Source organism: Diceros bicornis, chromosome 8 (assembly GCF_020826845.1).
Source record: "Diceros bicornis minor isolate mBicDic1 chromosome 8, mDicBic1.mat.cur, whole genome shotgun sequence".
Classification (NCBI taxonomy): Eukaryota; Metazoa; Chordata; class Mammalia; order Perissodactyla; family Rhinocerotidae; genus Diceros; species Diceros bicornis.
In genome coordinates, this window is record NC_080747.1 from 72,039,698 (window position 1) to 72,057,440 (window position 17,743).

At 42.4% G+C, this 17,743-nt stretch overlaps 1 protein-coding gene across 1 annotated transcript in view; it reads left to right on the forward strand.

Annotated features, from left to right (window-relative positions):
* Positions 1-17,743, forward strand: part of PKD2 (polycystin 2, transient receptor potential cation channel) — a 53,248-nt gene that overhangs the window by 13,681 nt on the left and 21,824 nt on the right. Inside the window, exons 3-6 of the mRNA XM_058547472.1 lie at positions 5,479-5,612; positions 7,125-7,375; positions 11,550-11,774; positions 14,185-14,413. Of these exons, the coding sequence (XP_058403455.1) occupies positions 5,479-5,612; positions 7,125-7,375; positions 11,550-11,774; positions 14,185-14,413 (839 nt within the window). The remainder of the gene's footprint in view (positions 1-5,478; positions 5,613-7,124; positions 7,376-11,549; positions 11,775-14,184; positions 14,414-17,743) is intronic.

The window sequence follows — 17,743 nt, forward strand, 5'->3', positions numbered from 1 at the left end:
GAGAGTGCCATCAGATGAGGATGGAGGGGTGGCCAGGGGCCAGACCCTGTAGGTCTGATAGGCTTTGGTGAGGGGTTTACAGTGGCAAGCTAGGGTTTTAAGTAGCGGAGTGACAAGATTTATTTAAATTTTAAGAAGATGACTCTGAATGCCATTGGACCACAGATTGGATGGGATCCAATAGGTGGACTTTTAGGACTCCCAGGCACTGCCTCCAGACTGCTGTCTCTGACCCCAGAGTAAACCAGGTCACTCTTCCATTTAACATGCTGTAATCACCTCTCCTTCAGGGTAAAGTTTAAAATCTTTGCATGACAGACTAGCGTTTCACCATACGGTCTTCGCTTACCTCTTCAGACCTACCACTTCCTATGAATATCTGGTGCTTCATCCACAGCAGACCACTTATGAGTCTCACAAAGGCCTGGGCTGTGCTGTCCCCTTCCTGTTGGTCTGTTTAATTCCTCCTCATCCTTCAAGATCGGCTCAAGAGCCAGATCCAGCGAGAAGCCCTTATCCACGAGCCCCCTCCTCCGAGCTGTGCTGATGTTCCAGGCCCACCTCCGTCGTGCCTCCATGCTTTCCTCACACTGGACTGTGAGACTGGTTCACACATCTGTCTCCCTCGGCGCAGAGACAAAGAAGGAGATGCCGATAGGCACACGTCAGAGGTGGCACGTGGACGTTCTCAGCAAATTGTAACAACTTCGCCCATTTTCATTCTCTCTCTTGTTCACTGGTACCTCTCACTAACACCAGACTTTTCCTGAGGTGACAACTAAAATGGTTCAAGCGTAATCATTCTTTGATTTATGTGTAGCACTTTGCATTTATAGATAGCACTTTTGGTTTGTAGAGTCCCTTCAACTATCTGTTCTTATTTTATCTCCACCGCCTCCGTGTAAGGATTTGGTACAACGCAGAGCTAGCCGTTAGGTTTCCTGTTCAGAGTGACGGCTTCGCTTTGTGGCAGGTGCCGGGAGTACTGACACCAAGGCATCTTGGTTCTGCTGTCTTTATATCTGGTCTATTTATATCTCTGCTGCAGTTTTGATTTCCTCTTTGGCCCAAAAGTTATTAAGAGAAAATTTTTTTTTTTTAATCTCTGACTGGCTTGGTTTTATCTGTATACTTGTTTCCCTTTTTTAAATTAATTTTCTGCATTTGTGGTTTAAAAAACGTTGGCTGGTTGGGTTTTTGGTTTTTGTAGGGGGTTTTATATTTGTTTTGGGGATTTTTGTTTGTTTTGTTCTTTGGCTTAAAAGAATGGAAATTTCTCCTCTCACAGTTTTGGAAGCTGGAAATCAAGGTGCCTACAGGGCCGTGCTCCCCCTGCCGCCTGCACGGGGATCCCTCCTTGCCTCTTCCCAGCTCCTGGTGGTTTGCCAGCCATCTGTGGCGTCCTTGGCATGTAGCTGCTTCATTCCAGGCCTCTGTCTTCTCGGGACGTTCTCCCTGTGTCTCCCTTCTTCATATGGCCGTCTCCTCATAAAGACACCCGCCTGGGTGATTCTTAATTTTAGGGATTTACCGTTCCCTTTGTGGCCCAGCACGTTACTAATTTTCGTAAATGTTCCATGGATATTTGGAAAAGAACACGAGAGATCTCTTTTGGTACAGTATAAAGTTTGATGTATCTACGTTGTCGTGTATTCAATTATAACCCCTAATATCTCTAGATAATTTTTGTCTACTTTCTCTGTCAGAGATTGAGAGGTATCAATTTAAGTTTCCAGCTATAATTGTGGTTGTGGTAATTCTCCTTGTATTACTAGAAGGTGTTGCTTTGTATATCTTGTTATTATTCAGTACATAAGAGTTCATTATGGTTAAATCATTGTGTCTGGTATCATGTATCAGTATAAAATAACCATTTTATATAACTCAATACTTACCTTATAATCTCCTTTGTCAGATAATTATAATACCACTTAACACCTTTTTAAAAATATTTTATTTCTAATATATAGCTAATATATATTTTCTCATTCCTTTACTTTCAACTTCACTTTAAATGGGTCTCATAAAAATTCTAGAGATGCTTTTTGTTTAAAATTTTTTAACCAATATTTAAAATTTTGTTGTCTAGTGAGTTTAGCCTCTTCGCATTTCATGCTTTTGTCAAATTTCTATCGTTTTATTTTTTCCTCTCTTTTTATGCTTTCCTGTTATTTTCCATTTTTTCTTTTCTTTTGTTACATTGGAAAATTTTTTCTTTGCTTTTTATTTGAACAATTTGGAGCTTATACAGTACAATCTTTATTTGTTTTTAGTATTTGAGCCTATATTTTTTCAACAATATTAAAAATAAAATAGTGTCTATTGCCTGTTTTGAAATGAGACCATATTTTTAGGACAGCTTTAGTTAGTTTTCATGCTGATTAGTTGGTGATGCTGCGATAATATTTTTTATTCTGGCTTATTTTATGGATAATGGAACTTGGGAGTTAAGACAAGGACCAAATGGCAGAAGAAATATATGCACAAAGGATATATGTGTGTTCTTTACCTTTTATTTTTTAATATTCCCCCCTCCCTTCAGGTCCTCATTTAAGGTTATCTATTTCAGGCTGTAATTTTTTTCCTTCACAATTCAGTTCATTTAAAGAGTGAATGCTGCCTTCCAAGTGGGCTTTCTCCGTCAGGAGTGAAAGGAGAAGTGATGTAGCGATCTCATATTTCTGTTGCATTTAACAGTATGCAAATTATCTTCACATACATTTCTCCAGCTGAACTACCCAAAAGCCCTAGTTGTTATTATTCCCATTTTCTAGTTAATGAAACTCAAGCTCAGAAAAGGTAAGTAGTTATCTGAGATCCCAACACAGCGAGACCCACAATCGTGAACACAGAGGCAGGCTTTCAGGATGAAGCACAGCTGAAACTCAAACCTCAATCGTTCTACCCTAAATCCGGGGGGTTCCTGTAGCTACAGCCCAGATGGTCTCATGGTTCAGCTGACTCCTGGAGTGTGTGGAGCTGTCATCGGAGATATCCCCTGGGCCAACCAAGGGCCTGGCACAAGGGAGAGTCTGAGTTAATGTTTCCTGATTGAATGTGTTAGAATAATCATCCCTTCAAGCTAGATGATGTTGTTTCTCTGGATGTCCAGCAGGTGGCGCCACATAGCCAAGGGGATGTATCGCTTCCCTTTCAGTGAAGCCTTTAAGTCCCATACAGGTCCTGAGAATTTCAAAAGCAATCACTATTAACAATATACAAAAATAAAGGAGATACATTTTTAAAATCACTGGCTAAAATACTTATGTTTACATACATATTTAACTATAGCATATTTATAAGTCAAAAAATTTAAATAATTTGTCATAATTCTTTTTTAACAAAAACCAAAAAATCCACAGGTAAAAAATTTGAGAATGATCTATATTAGTCAATCAATCCAAAGCAAATTCTAATTTCATGTTAATTGAAAAAATCAACTTAATAATCGTTTAGTTGGGTTTGGGGAGCCTTCACCACTACTGTGCTCTCAGCATCGTATCTGCCTTGTTCCCTCAACTGACTCAAGACCGCAGAAGGCCTTTGTAGAGTGCATTGTACCTTGTTCATCCCTCTGTGGGAGCCAGGGAGTCAGCGATCACCCAGGGACACGGTGAGCTCCCCTTCTTGAGGGCAGAGATCATGTCTTGCTCATCTTCACGTCCAACACCTTGTTCCGTAAATGTGAATGGATTACAAGTCTAAACTTTTAAGTCTGGTCCAATATGGTTTTGAGAGGTGGCAGGTCATGTACCTAATTAATGGGTCACAGGATGACAAGTGAGGGAGCTTGGCCAAGGGGACTGGAAAACATCCCTTTCCCTGTGGATACAACTGTGTGATTGTGTGTATTTGTGGATCCACTGGGCTCAATATGGACTCTCAAACGCACTCGTGTCTGGATCACTATTATCCACTCCTCTCTTTTAATTTTCTGTGATGCTCTGGTGAGGAAGGGGACTATATGAGGGAGAGATTTTACTAAATAGCATTTAATCCCAAAATCATTTAATGCAAGGTTTTAAAATGCATTTTATGATGCCTGAAGAATATTACAGAATCAACTCAGTAGTAATCACCTGCTGGCTGTTAAGAACTGTGGTCAAAAGAAGTGTAAAACATGTTTCCTTCCCCGTGAAGCCTTTGTCAGCTGATTATAGGAGTTATAGCGTATGACACCTGCAATCATTAGAATCCGGCATAAGACAGCACTCGTTAAAGTGCCGAAATTTTTAATAGATGTGTTATAGCAATCTGATTAAGGAGGAATAACCACCATTATTGGCCATTTAAGTCTCAGCCACTGTATTGGATAATTTTTAGTTATTTTTATTTAAGCACCAAAAAATCCTATAGGATAGCTGGTTACCCCCATCTTACAGAAAAGGAAACTGAAGCTCAGAAAGTTGAAGCAACTTGCACAGGTTACATAGTAAGTAAGAGGCATGGCCAAGATTCACACCCTGGTCTCCTGTGACCTATGAATGATCTCCCACCTCCCTCTAGGACCATTCAGAATGGGCTGGTATAATCAGCAGGTCTTTGTGGCAGGGTGTAGCTTGAGTTTAGAGGGTTCCATACAAGATTTGATAGGTAGGTGGGAGGCAGATGTGTCTGTGTTAGTTAGCATCCTGGAAGGAACAAGGTGGAAGACTCAAAGTGGTAATTAAAGCAAGTTTAATGAAGGGACTATTTACAGAGCTGTGGCGGGTTATGGGAACCAGCAAGGGGAGGTGAGGGGCTCAGGCAGACCTGAAGAGACAAGGGGAGGGAATGGCGTAGTGTGAACCCAGTGTGGCTGTGGGAGGAGAGATTCCCCCAGCAGCTGCGGCCAAGGATGGAGGGTCCCCTGCCAGACTGCATCCAGTCAGTGGGGAAATGAAGAGTAGGGGTGGAAGGAACAAACCCAGCCTCTCTCTCCTCGGGCCGCCAGAGCTCCTGTTCAGCCTCCGATTGGCTGAGTGCATTGGAAACCAAAGGGCAAAGGATCCCATGTGGTACAGTCTGTAGAGGTCACAGAGCAGGGCAGAGAAGAATGGAGAACTGATCTGGGAACAAACCAAGCACGGCCGGCCCGTGTCACTGTGGGGAGGGTAAGCAGCATGTGCACCGCCGTAGGACGAGGAGCATGGGGTGGCCTCTGCTGGGGCCTGTGCAGATCAGCCTCACTGGGTGGAGGGTCTGATCCGGGACGTGGTGGGAGATGAAGTTGAATAGGCATGTTGGAAGTCCCACATGTCAAGTGAAGGCACCTGATCTTAATTTGATAATCAATAGAAAGCTAATTTTGCTTCACATAAGCCAATGTCAATTTATTTCTCTTATAAGCCAGAGAGCCAGGGAGAGATCCTTGAAGAATGATACAGGGAAGGAAGGCGAGGCCAAGAGCAGACTGAGTGTGATGTCTGCCCATCACCAGGAATGTGAGCGTGTGTCCAGGCTCCCTGCGGAGCTCATCTGGCTCTCTCTGTGTTCCAGTGACCTATGGGATGATGAGCTCCAGTGTGTACTACTACACCCGGATAATGTCACAGCTCTTCCTGGACACCCCGCTGTCCAAAACGGAGAAAACTAACTTTAAAACTCTTTCTTCCATGGAAGACTTCTGGAAGGTATTTGCACATGACTTTGAAGGTACCTTTTTATCACTGAAAATTGTTCATTTGGCTTCAGAAGTTCGATTTAGCGGTATCTGCGGGGCCTGCTGTGTGCCCAACACTGTGAGATGTTGTAAGTTACGGTGAGTTGTTAGAAGGTCCATCGAGAACCGTGCGTGTGCCTCACGCCGTGCTGAGTGTTCCGTGCCTCACGCCGTGCTGAGTGTTTCATGCCTTACCTCACTGAATCCCACCGTACCATCCAGGGCAAGTACTGATGTTATGCCCCAGATTGCAAAGGAGAAACTAAGATTCACAGTGCTTACCCCTGGCTAGGGAGTAAGAAAAATGGACTTTTTTCCTAGCCTGACAGATGCTTCCTCACCCTAGTTTATAATTCATTCAGTCCTTCCTGATTCAATAAATACCTGTTGAGAATCTCCTAAGATATAAGGCCCTTACAAAATTTGGTTGTTTTGTCTTGCCATGTTTTTTGCTGTTTGTCTCTTTATTGATGATGGCATGTCCCCTAGAACAGTGCCTGATAACAAGGCAGGCCTGTTCTTTCAAAGATCTTTAATGTAAAATTCAACCCAGCCTCTCCCCAAATTGTCACAAATTCCAACATAGTAGCAGAGGATAGGCAATGAGTGCTACCATAGGAAACTTATTAAACTGATCTGGAGGATATGGTGCTCAGAATCGAGGAAAATTGGGAGGAAAATTGGACAGGAAATGATTATTTCTTCCTGGGGAGATACTTTATAAAATTCATACTAAATCAGAGCTGTTTATTTTAAAGACAGAGAAAACTGGATCACAGGACCTATTAATACTAATGCCTAAAAATACTTGGCATCCAAAACCACACTTGTGTAATTGAATCTTTCCCCACCTCACTGGTGCAAATCAGTCCATCCCTGTTGATCGTCTGATAAGGACAAGACACTGAGCAATGGCTAGATCTGTCTTCTCTACAGGCAAGGCAAACTAATAAGAGACTTCTCACATAGACACAATTCCATGATAATGAATGCCAAGCTCGAAAACCCGGGGATCGGGGAAGGTTAGAGAGTTCACCATATGACAGAAGATCCACCAGATGGCAGACTGGTAACCAAAACTAGTCTTTTCCGCTCCAAACAAGTTGATTATGTGGGATGCTAGTTTAATAAGGAAAAGTGAAATTGGTCATGGTTGTGGATTTAGGCGAACCTCACCCCCCTCCCCAGTCTTCAGTCCTAGAGCAAAAATCAGAGTTGCCATTTCTTAAGCACCCACTGTGTGCCAGGTGTAGCAACCATGCAAAAGCTGGATATTACAGATGACAGAAGCCTGGCTCAGAGGAGGACCCTGCTCAAGGCCTCACAGCCAGCAAGTGATGAAGCAAGATCCAACCCCCATCTCTGACAGCAAAACCCACCCTTGTCACTCTACCGTGTTCACAGAACTGCAAACATTCCAGGAAGAAGAAGCAAGGCAGCCACTGAGCTCGGAGCTTTTCAGAAATGTTTCCTTTGCTTTCAGTTCACAGAAGGCGCCTTGTTGGACGGGCTGTATTGGAAGGCGCAGCCCAGCAACGGAACTGAAGCCGACAACCGAAGCTTCATCTACTTTGAGAACCTCCTCTTAGGGGTGCCACGTATACGGCAACTCAGAGTCAGAAATGGGTCCTGCTCTATCCCACAGGACTTGAGGGATGAGATTAAGGAGTGCTACGATGTCTACTCCGCCAGCAGTGAGGACAGGGCTCCATTCGGGCCGCGGAACGGAACCGCGTAAGTGTCTGCAGCTCATGGTCATGAGCCCTGGCCTCACACCTGCATCTGTTCATTCAGTCATTCTGACTCCTTCACCAGGGAGAAGATGCCTTACGTGAGTCTTCAATGCTTCTACTTAAAGCTGTGGCCAGATTAACCGTTGATTTCTCAAGTTTTCTCTACTTTTTACCCCCTTTTAGCTTCTGCATATGTGTTTTTCAAAAGGCTAAATAGTTGACCATATGGGCCACAGAAAGAAGCTATCTGGGCTTCAGAGGTTTCTTTTAAAGTGCCCGGATCCTATTTTATAGATCGAGTGACATTCCCTAGATTGTCACTAAGAAATTCTCTTTCTATGAGCTCTCATAAATAAGTTTTCATTCAGAGAGCAATTGTTTCGAGTGTATGATAAGCTTGTGAGGCAGTTTTTCTGGCTGGTTTAAAGCCGTCCTTCTCAGATGCCTGTGTGTGATTTTGAGTATGTATCTGTAATGTGTTTATTTGCAGGGATTTTTGTGCTCTTTGGTAAACATACTTAAAACATCTTGTGTATTACGGGAGGACGGTCATTATTTTTGGAATTACTGTAATATAAAGAAATGAGAAGACCTCTCAGGCTGTCCCAAGGTGGGCCTCGTGGAGTCACTGCCCTGCGAGTCCCCATGGTTAGAGCTGTCTTCTAGGTTGCACTCAGCTCGTTCTGCCAGTTCATCTAGATGGAAACTGAGACCCCCAGAATCCAGATTCGTTACTATACAATGGGGGCAAAGACCTTTGCCATGATCAGATTCTCTGTGCATTATCCAGTGCACACCCTGTTTAGTACTGAGGTCCATAGGAAACAAATTTAGTAAAAATCAGAAGATTTAGAGTAAAGGGACTGAATAATCTTAAAAGACATTTTCTCCAGGTTATGATAGTGATTTTACTATCTAATGCTCCTTTTTCTAGTTCCTGCAAAGCATAAGCGTGTCCTTAAACTGTGGCACCTTGTCCAATATTTTACTTTATCTCATATCATCAATAAGAGAAATTTGTGCAGCCACTACTCCCTGCCAGATGCTGCTTAAGAAGTGATTTCGTGCATTGTTTCATCTGCTCTTGCCAAAACAACTCTGAAATAGGTATCTCCATCTTATAGATGAAGAAACAGAGGCTTGCTTACCCAAAGCGTCATAGCTAATAAATGGAACCAAGAGGGGATTTAACCAGCGTGACTCTAAAACCCGCATTTCTTCCACTACACCACGTTGCTGCTGCCATATTAATTGCATTACTGGGATGGCTTCTTGCCACCCTCTGCTCCCCGTCAGTATTCAAGCTTCTTGAGGGCAGGGACTCTATTTTATTCACTGCTGTATTCTCAAAGCCTTGAACAGTGCCTGGTCTGTAAAGATGTCAGTAACTACCTGTTGGATGCATGGATGAGTAAGTGATTTCCACTACAGGTGGACTGGTGAAGGGGATATTACTTGTGTGTATCTACACCATCCCTTGATCCTGCCATATTCTTAAATTACTCCATTTCTGTTTCCCTTCAACTCTAAATTTCTTGAAAGAACAGTCTTCACTTGCCACCTCCATTTTCTTACTGTTGATTTACCCCTTAAAGTTTAAACCCTTGCTTTTGACATTGCTCTTGGAAGCTGCCAGTGGATTTGTTCAGTTTGCCAATCCACTGAACAGTTCTCAGTTTTCATCCTATTCAGCCTCTCTGCAGAAAGTGGCAGTGTTGGGTCCGGCCCGGTGACATAGTGGTTAAATTCATGCGTTCCACTTCGGTGGCCCAGGGTTCGCAGGTTCGGATCCCCGGCATGGACTGATGCACTGCTTATCAAGCCATGCTGTGGCGGTGTGCCACATACAAAATAGAGGAAGATGGGCACAGATGTTAGCTCAGGGCCAATCTTCCTCAGCAAAAAAAAAAAAAGAAAAAAAAACCCACAATAAAAAAAAAAGAAAGTGGCAGTGTTGACTACTCATTCTTTTGACTTCTGTGAGTGACACTAAACTTTGGGTTCTCTTAGTCCTATAACCCCCTTCTTGACTCACTTCTCTCTTTTCCCAGGATCTGTATTCAGATCTCTGTCTTCTCCTTCTTTATACTTTTTCCTTTGACATTCAGATGGCTTCTGCTCTCACCTTTATTTGAAGATTCATCGTTTCCCAGCAGATATACTGGGTGTCACATGTGCCAGGCATGTTCCCAGGGAGGGCTCCCTTTTCTAGCAGTTCCCTTGGTGCTGGCTGGGATAACAATGCAGCAATAAACAAGACTGTCCCCTGTCTGCACAGAGCTTCATTCTAGTGATAGGAGACAAATCTGTATTCCACCAGCTCCTCTAATTCAGTATGCCCCAAACTGAACTCATCCCTTTCTTATTGGATCTGCTCTTTCTCCTGTTGATGGCACCACCATCTTCGCATCATCCTAAAAGAGACTCCAGAGTCATTTTTGACATGTCCCGTCTCCCCAGCCCCAACTTCAAACCGGTTGCCAAGTTCTGTGATGGTCACTGCACTGGCCCTCTCGGACTTCCTGTTCCTCTCCCCCGTCACTGCCCTAGTTCAGGCCTCATCACCTCGTGGTTATTGCAGGGACTGCTAACTGAGCTGTGTCAGGGTCCCCAGGACCACCCAGGTTCAGTGATTCGCTAGAAGAATTCAGCATTTGGTCATATTCACTTCCTTGCAGTGAAAGGATATGAGCAGAAGCAGCAAAAGGCACAAGCACATGAGCAAAGGCTGGAGGAAACAAGGTTCCAGCTTCCAGAAGCCCTCTCCCAGTGGAGTCACTCTGGACGTGCTTAACTCCTCCCGTAACAGGTTGTGACAACATGTGTGGAGTGTTGTCTGTCAGAGAAGCTCATCAGAGACTCAGTGCCCAAGGTGTTCACTGGGTGCCAGTCACATAGGCACCCTCTGCCTGACACGTACCAAAATCCCAGGCTCCCGGAAGGAAAGCAGGTGTTCGGCACAAGCCACCTTGTTTGTATAGACGCTCTAGGCGCACTGAGCCACTCTCACTAGTCAGAGAAAGTTTTCTGTCAGTGTAGGGAGCTGTTTATGGGTCAAGTTCCAGGGCCAGCCAAGGTCCCACCTTGCAAGCAGCCCTTCCTAAAGAAAAGCCACCTCAGACCCGCTATGTTAACTCTTTCCTGCACGTGAGGCCTCTGCTCCTCACCACTGCAGTCTTTCCCGCAGCCTCCAGAGTCGCCCTGTCTGTGCCTCTCAGAAACCTTCCCTTCTGTGACTCTTCATGCTTGCCCTTCACAGTCTGACCACAGTCTTACTTTTCAACCTTCTTTTCTTCATCCTGGGGGAGCCAATCTGAACTACTAGCTGGAGGCCTTCTACTTCTCTGGCCCTGTCTGGCTCAGGCTTGAAAAGTGCCCTTCCCATCCACCTGCACAGGTCCAGGTGCACCTTTTGTGGCCCAGGTCTGATATGGCTTCTTCCTGAAGCCGTCTCTGATCCACCTTTCCCATCGCTGGACCTCCAAACAAGGATAGCTTTCCTCTGATCTGCCTGAGCAACTAACTTCTCTGTACTTCTCTTTTGGTTCTTATTATCATCTACCTTGTGTTTTAAGTGTTTCATTACAACTTTTCTCTCCCTACTTACAAATTTGGGAGGCAAAGGATCTTGGGTCATCTTTATATCCCCATTGATGCCAAAGAAGCATCCGATTACTACGAGAGCTTGTGTAAATATTTGTGGATTAAATTCCCAAATGCTGTGTGGAATCTTATTTAGCTCAGTTGCCGACAGTGGCATTTGATGAACTTGTACCCGTTTGGGCTGCAGTTTTCTTTGGGGGCCTGGAGTCACCTAGTCCCTGAGTCCAGTTACCCATGGAAGGCAACTGTATAAATTGAGGGCTAATAGCACAGGCTCTAGAGACAGACAGTCCTGGTGTGGGTTCCTGACTCTACGCTCAAAAACTTTGAGACTAAGTTGCCCTCGCTAAGCCTCAGGGCCTCATTCCCTAAAATAGGGATAATGACTGTATGAGAATTAAATAAGAAAACACTTAGGAAGTGCCGTGTCAAGCGCATTACCCAGCGTGATGAGACTTGTGTGTATTTATTATGTACTCTGTCTTTCCAGGAAGCAACTCTCTTTGTAATTGCCCAAGTGTGCCACTGATTTTACCTGTTTGTTTTGTTTTTTTGTTTTGTTTTTTAATTAGTTGGATCTACACAAGTGAAAAAGACTTGAATGGGAGTAGCCACTGGGGAGTAATTGCAACTTATAGTGGAGCTGGCTATTACCTGGATTTGTCAAGAACCAGAGAGGAAACAGCCGCTCAGGTTGCTAGCCTCAGGAAAAATGTCTGGCTGGACCGAGGAACCAGGGCAACTTTTATTGACTTTTCAGTGTACAACGCCAACATTAACCTGTTCTGTGTGGTCAGGTGTGTACCGGGGCACTCATCCTTCCCATTTCTGTGTATTTGAATGTACAATCCTAGTCTGGAGATAGGCCAGAAAACCATTGCCTGCAGTTGGCTAAATGAGGGTGCCAAGGCTCAGAGCTGCTAGCCAGGGAGAGGTGAAAACTGAAGGCTTATTGGGGTAAGGATATTTAGGGGAAAGGAGTTAGGATCCTAGAAAATTACAAGTTGGGAAGAAGCTTAAGTGTGGTCCAAGTTCATCCCCAAACTGGAACCTTCCCAGAAAAAACACTGTGTTTTGCTACCATCTATCCTTACCCATTATGAGGATGCTCAGTGCTACATGCTCCATTTGAGGGCCTCCAGTCCTCAAATCTTGACTCATTTCCGTGAGTTTCCCACTCTCAGATGATGCGCACGCTGTGAAAGCACAAGCACAGTGGTCGGGCTACGCCTGGTTCAGTAGGATACCCAGGGACCTGCTCACACTCAAGATTCACCAAAGGCACATGAAGTGCCTTCTGCAGATCCAGTGACAACCACTCTAGTGCCAGTGAGGAAAATGACAAAGACCCCACTGGCTTGTCTGGGCCTCTTGTCCATTCATTCATTCAGCAGACATTTATTGGACACTTAATATGTGCCAGGCACTGTTCTAGGCTCTTGGGACACATCAGTGAACAAAACACAGATCCCTGCCCTTGCAGAGCTTGCGTTCAACCAGGAGGAGATAGATAATAGACAAAACAATAAACAAAAGAAACCGATTTAAATAGTATGTTAGAAGGTAATATGCGCTATAAAAAAAGAAAAAGAGCAAGGCAAAATGGATCCAGCGTTCATTCACCTTAATCTTCCTGGTGGACACGTTGGCAACACCCACGTATCGCTGACATGAATTACTGCACATATATTTACCCACTAAATAAGAAGGGTAAGTTCTCATATCCTTATTTTGTGATCATTTTTGAGGCTAAACTCAACTGTGCTTTACATGGCCAGTTGGATTTCCCAGTGCTTGTATTTAACAATGTCGCAGAAAATAATATCATTAAATCGAGTAATAGTTATTAATAGAAATGAATAAAAATTTATTGTAATTATTGTTGAACTTTTCCTAATGATTCCAGTGAGGATAGGAGGAGGATTAAAAACAGGCAGCAATTCTGGTTGACATTTAAGGAAATACCTATTTGTAGAAGGTCTTGGGTACGTCTTTCCCTCCCTGCCCATACTTTAAGAGGGAATATTGTCAAGGCAGTTACTTCGTTTCTCTATACTGTCGTCTAAGTTTCTGGAGGGACTGACAGACGCAGGGCCAGAACAGGCTGGAGACAGATGATGTGCACACGGAGGCCGCTTCCTGCCCTGTGAGTTCACACTAAGGCTGTCACGAGGCTCTTTGTTTCAGTATTGCTCCCCTGAGGTATTGGTTCTCACCCCTACGCTCCAACACGTCAAATAGGAAGAAAACAGGAGGTTGACAGTGAAGAGGAAGGAAAAATTTTCACCCTTCTTTGACCAGTTCTAATTTGCCATAGTCCCTGCCCATACTTGATTGTTGCTCATGCATCTGGGCATACTCAGGGTCTAGGTGTGGCTACCCCTCCTGTAGTGGGAGAGGGAGTTAGGCCTGATAGCTGACTACAGCTCTTTTAAAAATCTTAAAATTAAGGAGCTAGAGATTCTATTTCTAGTTCAATAGGGAGACTGTATCATTCAGAGAATCGCTCTACTTTCTCTGTGTGACACCTGCAAGATGGGAATCTGGCAAGAAACATCCTCACTTCAGTTATGGTGAAGCTGTACAGATCAGTACTATCAGTGTGAATGTAAAAAGTGTATGTTGTTGTTTCAGACAATCAGATATCTATGGAGTACCTATTAACTGTAAGGCCCTGGGGAGGGTAACAAAAAGTACCCCCAGGGCAAATTATTGATGCTGGTTAGATGTTACCAAATGACTGAATGAGAAACTCAGTCTCTATCTTTATATATGTAAATATATAAAATATGTATCTTACTTCTCAACCAGATCATACATGTGTTGAATGCATGGCTTATATTTCCTATGTTCTTCATTGCCTAGTTAAATGACTAGGCATTTAATAGAAGTCTTAGAAAGCTTGTTTCTTGATTAACTTTTACATTTAAAAAAAAACAGTATACATTTTGAGCAGTATAAATACCAGAAAAGTAAAAGAGAGACTGGGGAGAAATAATCTCTTTGGTCTGGGAGGCCTTGGGAAGTCTTGTTTCTTTTGCGGCACAAAATTTTCAAGTGTGGAGTTACTAGCTCTGATAAAAACGTTTTGCCTCTAGTTTGGGGTGACTTGTGATGGCGGGGAGAGACTAGATAGACGTCTTTTCCTGGCTGCATCCATGTGTTGTTGTTGTTGTGATTGTTTTAATTGTTCTTATTGCAATGCAGGTTACTGGTTGAATTCCCAGCAACAGGCGGTGTGATTCCATCTTGGCAGTTTCAGCCTGTAAAGCTGATCCGATATGTTACAACTTTTGATTTCTTCCTGGCAGCCTGTGAGATTATCTTTTGTTTCTTTATCCTTTACTATGTGGTGGAAGAGATATTGGAAATTCGCATTCACAAGCTACACTATTTCAGGAGTTTCTGGAATTGTCTGGATGTTGTGATCATTGTGGTAGGTTTGAGAACACCACCAAATTCCCTACTCTGTTATAAAAATATGTTAATTAGAGTCTTCGAGCTCCTTAGTATTGTGGATCTTGATATTCCTGAAGGAGAATCTAAAGGTTCTCCTCTATCATATCAACTTCAGTGCTACTAATTATTTTCTCCTGAGTCACCCTTCTGGATATGGAAGTAGAGAGACATTTACAATAAGCTCTCAATTAGCCCCGCTGATAACATGAATAACTTAGTAATTAATGTTTGGTTTTGGCATGCCATGTGAGATATGGAGGAGAAAACAATGTTTTGTTTGTTCTGTTTTTTGCTAATGATATTTTTCTTCAACTGCTAGCAAAATTAGGTTATATTTTTCCACACAAGTATAAAGTTAGGCAAGAGGAAGCATCCTGAAAATATTTTGAGTGGCAGAGAAAACCTCCCTGCAGATTAAAATTTCCCGCAAATGGAAATGTCCCACAGTGGACAAAATATAAGTGATGGCCATCAAGATTTTCTGTAGGAAGTGCAAGAAATCATAAGACAGAGTTATGATAGAGTCAAGACTGTGACACCTTGACTCTTATTATAACTTTTAACCCTTGTTCAAGATGGTTTCCGTTCAGCATCATCTTGATCCCTTCTTTCCAGAGGCCTCAGCACAGAAATGAATTTTAGCAAGCTTTTTTCCCCTCAGCAACAACACATAATCTTTTGCTAAGCCCTGTTACACATTTAAGCATGTAATAGCATGCTCGATTGTTACATGCTTAAAAGTTCATCCTTTCCACTGTCCAATGACAGAGATGCCCCTCTGAAGTCTCAGTAAGTGAAACGTTTCCCTGTTAGCCTTCCCTCGTCTATGGCCCTACTTCTTGGCCATTGTTCTCACCCCAACTCGAAAATTCATTTGGGCTTTGTGGAGCATTTACATCAAGTCATTATCAACTCATCATTAGAATGAATTGGTAAAATATAGAAAATATGTTATTAAATATAGAAAATGTTATTCATATGTGAGTAAAAGAGTACTTAAGACATAAAAAAGAACTATATAGATATATATTGCATAGCAAAAACAATATTAACAGAAGCAATAATAATAGTAATCGCTAACACTTTAGAAGCTATCTGTGCTAGGCACAGTTCCAAGTGCCTTCATATACAGAAGTTCACTTAATCCTCACAGTAACCCTTTTAACCACTCTGCCACTGCTTCTCAAGCCACATACCTGTGTACTTCAGAAAGAGCTTTTACTTAAAATAAAAATTCCTGTGGAATACAGTGTGGAAACCATCCGACCCTGATGCAGTTAGGGTCTTTCTTTCATGATGGCTGTGTAACCTCACACAATTCCTGTAGGTAAACTCTTGATCCCCAAATTCTCAATGTGTTAATAATGAACAGAGTTACAAAAGAATTTCAGTATTTAAGGAGAGAGGAAAGGCGATGATACTGGAAATAATTTTTCAGAGTATTTCAAAATATTCCATTCTGTGTAATGGCAGAGTACAGTCGGTATACATTGAAAATTATTCTAGAAAACAATTATTATCTGGAACTCTAAGGATGCAAACTCTGCTTTTTGGGTTTATATGAATATATTTATATTTAGGTCGTTGAGAATAATAGTAAAAAGGTGAGTGTAATATTATGCTAATTAATAACAGGTTTCTTTTTTTAACCAAATACCTTCAGTATCAACACAAGACTAGTCAGTGGCATTCAACTTTCTTGAGTATGTAGACATATCAGTGAAAACTTTGACGACACACCCTAATGTATTGTATTTATTTATGAATTGTGTATGTGTGTGTGTGTGTACTGATATAACAGGTACATTTGTAAAAGCATACACAACATAAAATTTGAAAGATTGGGATTAACATAAATACAAATAGAATTCTAACATTTTCTTATCACCTGCCTAGGAGTTTTGATATTTTTTCCCTACACCCAAATGAATTGCTTTGTACCCACTTTGGAGACCACTGGAAACAATAGCTGATGATATCATGGAAAGTGAGGATAGTTTCTTTGGCTCAGCAGCCACAGCATTTTGCAAGTATTTCTTTGAAAAATTGCTTCACTGTGGTGGTGTTCTTATTTTTTTTAACTCTTGGTACTGCCAAGACAACAATGCAGACTATGCTTTTATATAGAACAGGGAAGGGCTACTGGAATCCTACTTCTCTTTTGAAACCTTCTCTGACCCAGTAGAAATAAGGGCGTGCTTTCTGCTCATCCCCCAAAACAAGCCTTATGCTCCATTGGACCTACAACCCTATGGAAAGAGCCAAGGCTCTTTTGTTTTATCTGGCCCAAATAAGCTGAAATATGCCTGAAACTTGAAAAGAAACGATATCCTGAATATAAATATAACACCTTGGAATCACTTTGAAATTATTCCCTCTGTTTTCGTTTTTTGTTTCTTTAACAAACACTGAAGTTGATGGGCTTACTTCAATCAACCATTTGTCCTAAGCAATAGTCTTTCAAAACTAAAGGAATTACTGAAAAAAGAAGACTCTTAAGAAGTCTAAATTCAAATAATTTTGTGGATTGGCAGACTTCATGGGATGAAAATGATTAATTCATTTATTCAACAAATATTTTCTGAGCACCTACTGTGAGCCTGTCGTTGTTCTAGGATTGGGGATATAGGAATGAACGAAACAACCAAGACCCCTGCCCTTGTAAGGAAAGAAAGTTCGTTTGTAGATGTAGATGAGAGTCCCAAATAAAACTCGGGAGTGACATTAACAGCCCAGATGCTTACAAATCTCTTTCCTCATCCCTTTCCTCACAGTCCCTATTTTGAAGGAAAAGTCTCAAGGAAATTTAGTGTATTAATATGATATGATATGTATAAATGACCATATATTCCATATTTTCATAGACATCTGTCCTGAGCAGAGCAAAAACAGTTGTACGTAGTGAGAGTTGAGTAAAGGGTTGTTGTTGGACTCAGTCAACCAACACTTCCCTCTCAGCTAAGTCCGTGTAGAAAAACATTTTCAGTGTATTCCAGAGAGCTCAAAGAAAATATTCCTACCACCAGCACAAAAATACAAGATTAGCTCTGAGGTCCTTCACAGAGAAGAAAATGAAGCTGGTGAGGTTGGCTTTTTCAGATGGGCTCGGCAGCCAGGCTGGTCTTTGCCATGATAAGCACGTGGAGCCATGATCAGGACAGCTGTCTCAAGAAGGGCTAATGAAGGGTCTTTGACCATCATCCACGAGAAGAGAGAGAGAATGGACAGCAAAGGTCACAGCACCTGCCACAGCCCACTTGCCGTGGATTCAGACCCCATGTGAGGGCAAGATTCTTGTGGTTAATCC